The 7,336-nt window shown below is 50.0% G+C and overlaps 1 protein-coding gene across 1 annotated transcript in view; it reads left to right on the top strand.

The window, feature by feature from the left end:
* LOC106743854 overlaps positions 1 to 7,336 on the top strand; it is a 114,187-nt gene that overhangs the window by 57,555 nt on the left and 49,296 nt on the right. Inside the window, exon 3 of the mRNA XM_014618080.1 lies at positions 6,261 to 6,405. Coding sequence (XP_014473566.1) covers positions 6,261 to 6,405 — 145 coding nt within the window. The remainder of the gene's footprint in view (positions 1 to 6,260; positions 6,406 to 7,336) is intronic.

Below are 7,336 nucleotides of genomic sequence, written 5' to 3'. Positions count from 1 at the left end.
AGGGGGCGTGGAGGGGGGGGGAGGCTCGGGGTACGGAATTTGCGATCGCGCGAGAAGAAAAGCGTGGCGCGCCGCCGGTAATGGCTTCCGCGAGCTTTCATCGGTGCGACGACGTTCCACCGGCTTTTTTTGCATCCTGTTCAATCTCTCCTTCGATCTGGCGTGTCTCGAACGCGCAATTTCTTTCCCTTACACGGTGTAATCCGACGGGCGCTCGGATTCGAGGGGAGACGCGGATATTCGCATCGTTCGCGCTGTAATTGTTATCTCCCGGGAATTGCACGTTGAATTACTTATCGCAGCGAGCGAGAGGTGCTTAAACGGATCCAAACGCGACGACGGACGTTCCCTTGACGGCGAGCTGGTCGTGTAGCACCGGGTGGCGCGACGGAGAAAGCGCGAGGATCTATCGTCCTCAGCGACAGCCGGGAAGGTTAAATAGAATCAAACCAGGTTCATATAGACTTTAAAATATCACAATAGGCGTTAAATGGAATTTTCAGATCGGAAGTAGGATCCAAATTTCAATCCAGTAATCCAGTTTAATTCAAGTATTTTTTCCTTTAATAAAATCAATTGCTTCAAATATTCTTTAGTAAATATTCACTTAAACGTAGTGCTTCCCTCTTCCTGCGTATATTTTTTCGAAATCATACTTGCTTCTGCGTGTACTGAAATATCCGGATCAGACATGATACGTATTATCTAACTATAATAATCAACCATCTATCGATCGAAGCATTTTCGCATCCGTCGACTCTTTACGGAAGCGACTCGAGCCCGAGTGAACGGATACGCGGCGAACGTCGAATTGTCCCTTGCGAGACGCGTCGTTCTCTCTTCGTCTCGCAGCGTCTTGACGCCCGGCGACGTCAGGGATAAATAATGCGTCGCGCGGAAGCCGCAGTGCCTGCCGAAAACAACCCTCTACGAGCGGGAGGCAGCATCGTAAAACGCGCGCGCGTGCGTTCGCCGACCGCATCCGAGATATAAAGGCGTTACGCGCGCCGCATGCAATTTATAACGACGGAAGCGCAATTCTGCGTCGGGGAATATATACTACCGGCGGTTCTGCGGAAGGAGGGGGAAGAGGGGGAGGCAAATTTTATGGGGTTACGTATAACGGAAATATGATCGCGACTTCGAACCGTCGATGTAATGTTTACCGCCGATCGTTTCGCGAGCGCTCGCAAGCTCGCCCGCGAGCTTTTGTACACGAGCGCGACAAATTACGCCAGCGGGCGCTTCGAATTCACCTATTTCACGTACTTCGAAAATCCCTACCATGTGATCTATCGACGTCCATGCGAGAGAGGGAGAGAGAGAGAGAGCATTATTTATTAAATGCTCTCTCTTCCGGGAAGATTTCCCTCAAGCACAGTTTTGAGAAAGTACAAAAGCTCAACTACGACAATATTTTCCAAAGTGAAGGCGGTACATATAAAATAATTTAAATTACATCACAAATATGTGTAAATGAACGCAGAGATGTCGAAATTGAAAGGCCCGACGTGTTGAAAGGCAATACATTTATTTAGAATGTTGATGTAAACCGGTAAGAGACTGTAGTTTAGTTTACCGAGTGCAAGAGAGAGAGAGAGAGAGAGAGATGCACTCTTTTCGAGGCGCTCTCTCGCGTTTCTCCGGCGGCCCTGCGGGAGAACAGCAGGCGATTTTTAACACGACCGCGACGAGACCTCTCGCAGCCCCCGGGTTGTTTACCCGACCGAGATTTCGGTTGGGTCGCATATCCTCGAAGGAAGGATCCCGTTGTTTGCAAGCGCGACAATGGCGGGGCACGAGCGCCCCTCGACGCCCTTTTCGAACCCCCTTCGGAAGCGACTTAGAGCGGCATTGTCGTAAGCTCACTCGAGGCCTTCTTTCGTGCCGCGGCGGAAGAGAAATTGTACCTCCGAGGCTCGGTGGGAGGGGGGGAGGGGAGTTCCATTCTCGCGAGATATGCGCTGAAAGCTATGTAAATGCAGATTAGGCGGTCCTCTTATGCGCGCGGCCTCCATTCCCGTTTACGTCACGGCATCGCCATTCAGCCTGGAGAACGACGACGTCGACGAAGAAGAAGAAGAAGATGACGACGACGTTCCACCCTCCGAAGATGTATCTAATCTCGCGCGATCTCTGAACCTGTCCCGACTCGCGACCCCTACCTCCGTCCGTCCGTCCTACTGCCACTTCAATTCCCTGACCTTTATGCAGGACGTGCACAAAAGAACCCCGTTTGGCTCTTCGGTTATTCATGCTTCCACATCACAGGAGACACTTCGTTCCCGAGACGACGACGATGGCGATAGCGACAACGTTAGCATTGGACTTTATCGCGATTAATCCGAAAAGCGCGCACGATTAGATAGCGAGGCGATAAAAGGATCCACCTTATCCGTCCTCGGAGATCTAGCCGTTTTTAAGATCGCTCGTACGCCAAAATTGTGACCCGCGATCACACGATTTCCGCGAAGCGGAGCTCAGAAGTGACGTCGTACGGTCATCTAAGGCCGGTTCTACAACAGGTCGCATGTCGGATGTCGCTAGTCACTTGGCACTTCGGCCGATGTTTCGTATTTACAATAGAAAAAAAGTGTTATATTCAAAGATTTACTAAGGAGTATTTTAATCATGATTTTACTTGGATTAAGTAAACATTACTTGAATATAGGCGCCTTTTTCTCTCACAATGCGCTACATTCATGCAATATTTCCTTAATCCAAAGAAAACAATTAAGATTAAAGTACCAATGCCTGGGCATATACTTAACACCGGATATTCTCCTTATTTTGGTTTTGAAATATGAATGTTCAAAGTTTCGGAATATGAAAATTTAGGGGGCGCGAAAGAAATTCTCTATCCGACAGCCAATCGACGCGTCCGACAATCTCGTCGTCGTATGACGCGTGAAATGCCAGCCTAATGTTTTATTAATACGACACGGATAAACGGACAGGCCGATTGCCGTGAATCCCCCCCCAGACGCGCATTTCCGGCGATTTATTCGAACACGAAGAATGCGGGCAGATCGCACGAAATGACGGATCGCATACGCTCGCTGCAATCTGCACAGGCCGGGGGTTCATTCAGAACCGTATATACGAGAACGTACACAAAGAGTGAGAGAGAAAGAGAGGAGGGAGGAGGGGGGGCGAGGAGAGAGCGTGCCGGCGACCGGTAATTTTACAAGCGCCCTATACAGTCCCCCTTCATCACAGGAGCAACCCTTCCGCCTGCCAGCTCACGTCTACGGCCGACTCGACGCTGCGGATTACTTAACCCTACGTTTCGTGCATGATCGATGACTCTCGTCGTTGGAATTGACAAGCGCTCGTCCGTTGACACGCGGTCGATCGGCGAGCACGTTATTAAACCGCCGTACGCGCACGGACGCAATCCTAATACGACAGAGTACACAATTTGCCGCGCGCAAATAGACCCTATAGATCAGCGGCCGGCAGTGCATCGCCGTGCGATGCACATGACGCGCGCTCGAGAGAGAGAGAGAGAAAGAGAAAGGGAATTGTCTGTATGTATCGCCGATAATAATGCAATCGCAAATTAGGCGAGTCTCCATTCAGCGAGCGAGATCCCGGCAATTAGGTCCATCCATGACGTTCGATTATCGTAATTGTTCGCAGGTCGCCACAACGTCGCGCGGAAAGTGTGCCGATTCGCGAGGAACGAAGTCCAAGTGTTTACATTCAAGTAGATGTTTGCTAAGGAATATGAAAAATCGCAAGTTCGTTGACGCTACGTTGCAATTTTACATATGTATTGATAATAAACTATTAACTTCATGTCTGTGTTGCGCGGCGAATATTACGTATTCGGCTAATATTAGCGAGGTAACCGCGAGCGAAGCTGAAGGCAGACGGAAAGCCCGTGCTTCCAAAATTTCGCACACATCCTGCTTGCATCCCCAAACGCGATCACTCTCCTTCCTCCCTCTTTCTATCTCTCTCTCTCTCTCTCTCTCTCTTCATGCGACGCACGCACGGGATCTCTAATTATTTCCGCTTATCTGATGCGCAGGGGATTGCACCGTTGTTTTTGTCGCGGTAGATGACGTATATGGGATGGGGGGATGTATATATGTGGGGAAAAGGGTCGCAAGAGGCGAGCCGAAGTTCGACGGACGAGGAGGGATAATTAAATGCGGATTATCCGCCGTGGCCTCGACCGCTCGTCCGCGCTAATTGGGATGGGAAGAAGACAGTTATTAAACGACCTACGATAGATTCGATAATATTTCCGCGACAGGAGAAGCGAAGTCGGCCGGGAGACGGTGAAAAAAAAGAGAAAAAGGAGGAGAAGGGCAAAAAATACAAGGGAAGGGGGACGCCCGTTAGGGTTCGGACGGAGCGGAAATGGCGGCGCGCGCACGCATGCAACAACAAAGTTAAAATCTCAATAAAAGTTGTTTATGCGGAAACGCATGCCTGGAATGTAATTTAAACTGTTATCATCGAACAACTCTCTCTCTCTCTCTCTTTCTCTTTTCCTCCCTCGGCCCCGCTTTCCCGCTCTTTGCATTTTCCACGCTACGAGATTGCGATTTTCGCGATACCAGATAAGGGCGGTGCTGCCAGATAAACCCGGTGGAAACAGCAAGTTGAGTGCGCGCGCTCGCGCGATGCCCGTTAACGAATAAAACTTATCCGCGGATATTTGGTCTCTAAATACACCACGAAAGTTGGAAAATACAGAAAGGGTTCGCGCGAAAACAAATTGCCTCTCCGCCCCCTCCCTCTCGCCCTCCTTTCAATAAATCAACAACGCGCTCGAATTTACCCGGTTGCGGTTGCCTCCGGTTTTGTTTTCCGATTGATTTTTTTAAGGTGTCCCCGCGTGTGCACACAGAGTACACGATGTAAAAAATCTCTTTCTCTTTATCTCTCTCTCTCTCTCTCTCTTTTCCTCCCTCCTTCTATTTATCTATCTTTCTCTCTCTATCTCGTGAAAATATATCGCGACAAGATCACACTTTTATCACGCGCGATCGCTTCGGCCTCGAAGTACTTCGTTCGCTCGATACACAGCCGGCGCTTCCGCTCCGCGCGGTTTCCCTGAAAGAGACCGGGACACCGCGCGAAACAATCGATACGCACGCCATCGACTACGCCGTTTTTGCGCTGCTCGCGACTTTTTTGCGCGACCGTTTGTATTCGGTTTCTTTCGTTGGCCGCGGGGGTGCAACAAGTGTTACGCTCTCGCTCGTGTCTCGGAGCAAACGAGCGCGACGGAAATCTGCGAATAAATTTCCTACCCGGCAACCACGGTCTTTTCTTCGTCGTCGTCGTCGTCGTCGTCACTCGAATTGATATCTACGGCTCGTACTTCGGGATTGTCCGACTCACCTTTGTCTCGCGTCGAGACAGTAAACTGATTTAGGGACGCGTTGTTGGTCGACGAGAAGGAAGAGGAGGAGGAGGGAAGTCTCCCTGCATGGAAAGTTTCTTGGGATCTAATTGAGATCCAGTTTGATGTTCTAAAATAATTATGGATTCTAGTTGGGAAATCTACGTGCGATTCTTAAAAGTGTTTCAAACACGTATGCAAAAAATGCTTTCCTATTGGATACAAAGTGCGTTGCGAGACTCATCGAAAGAAAGTGTTGTAACTTTTATTATGCCAACTACGCTTTAATATCACAAGGTATATTTTGCAATCTGACGTACCAATAAAAATATCAATTTTCCGGTCCCAATATTTTTTAAGATATCGATATTCCAATATTGGCTGATTAAAAATCGATTAACCTATTTCGAGGGCATCGCAGAAGATACGACGAGGACACCTTTTATCAATAGCACTTTGCAGCGACCGATATATTTCGAGGGTGATAATAATCGCGTTGAATCGAGCGGAAAGAGACTGGCGCGAAACGCGCAGACGCCGGAGATCATGAATAGCGCCCGGCCGCGAATTAAAGATTCAACAGCGGCACGCGACGTTTTTCCGCGCGAATTTTATCTCGCAGACGCGCGACAACGTAAATCACACATCACGGTGACGGTTCCGCGAACAGCATTGATTGGGACTTTTAGTCCATCGCGATATAAAAGCACCCGGCGTAAATCAAGCGGCGGGGGTTTGCATCGACGACGTCGCCGTCCGCCCCCGCCTCGCTCGCTCGATATCGCGCTCGCGACATTTACATCGTTAGCGTCCCCGACAAACAAACAAAAAAAAAAACGAGGGAGCTCCCTCAAGTGACAGCACATACTCGACGAACGCAATTTTCTTTTGTTTCCAGGCAGACCTATCCTGCAGGAACACGAAGCAGTCCGTGGGCGCGATTTACACGCGCACCAACTTCGTGACGTTGAGATACGTCACCGACGCCTGGGGCACCAAGGAGAACGGCTTCCGCCTCGTCATCACCGCCGTCAAGGATCCGAGTGAGTGTCCCTAGCGCGTCAATGTCCGTTTATCCGATTTAAGGCCTACTTTCACTATTCAGTCAAGATATCCCAAACAACACATATGTCGAAAAGACGTCCCTTTGACGTCTGATTGTCTGAAAGACGTCTTTACGACGTCTTCGAATGTTACCTGGGACAGTCAGATTACAACAGGGCCTTCCTAGCGGCCGTTTTAAATTTCTACGAGGTCGACTGGCCGGAGCGACGCGATGCGACGCGCGGAAACGCGAGTTCCGCGTTGCGGAGCCGCGAGCGATCGCAATTTCGTGCGCGCTGCCGGCGCTCAAGGGAGACTCCTCGAGGGCTCGGATGATCCGTAATCCGTTTCGCGATCTGCGAAATTCACGACGGAGCTCCGCCCGTAGTCCCGCGCGCAACGTGGTGGAAACGTTTGCGCGCTCATAAATGCACTCGCGTATTCCGCGCGAGGATGTTCTATCGTGTAAAGAATCCCCCCTCCGTCTTTCCTCGCACTCTCCCACTTTGTTTCTCAATCTAACAAAATAACTGCTAGCTCGTGCTGCGCAATTCAGCGCACTTAAACTAACCGCCGCGCGAGATTCACCCGCTCGCAGCATGCACTCTCGGTGCTTGAAAAACATATTTCCGCGGAAATTCCCCGTCCGCGCGTTTCGCAACGATGGAAACATCGAAGTCTTTTCGCAATTTCCCATTTTCTCTCTCTCTCTCTCTCTCTTTCCTTCGGTTGCTTTTATGCTCCGGTGATTCTTTAATCCGCCCTTCAAATTGTATCGCGGCCTCCACGAGCGTGGCTCGGGATCCCGTTTTATCATTCAATCGCTTTTATTCATTAGCTTTCCCGCGCTATTAAATTTGCCTTTCAGATCCGACTTCTTTAAATCGCCGCCGCCGTGTCAATTCCTCCTCGTCGGCCTCGATCGCATTT

The sequence above is a fragment of the Dinoponera quadriceps genome, unplaced genomic scaffold (genome assembly GCF_001313825.1).
Source record: "Dinoponera quadriceps isolate SergipeBrazil2010 unplaced genomic scaffold, ASM131382v1 scaffold9, whole genome shotgun sequence".
Taxonomy (NCBI): Eukaryota; Metazoa; Arthropoda; class Insecta; order Hymenoptera; family Formicidae; genus Dinoponera; species Dinoponera quadriceps.
This window is presented reverse-complemented; position numbering and strand designations above follow the sequence as displayed.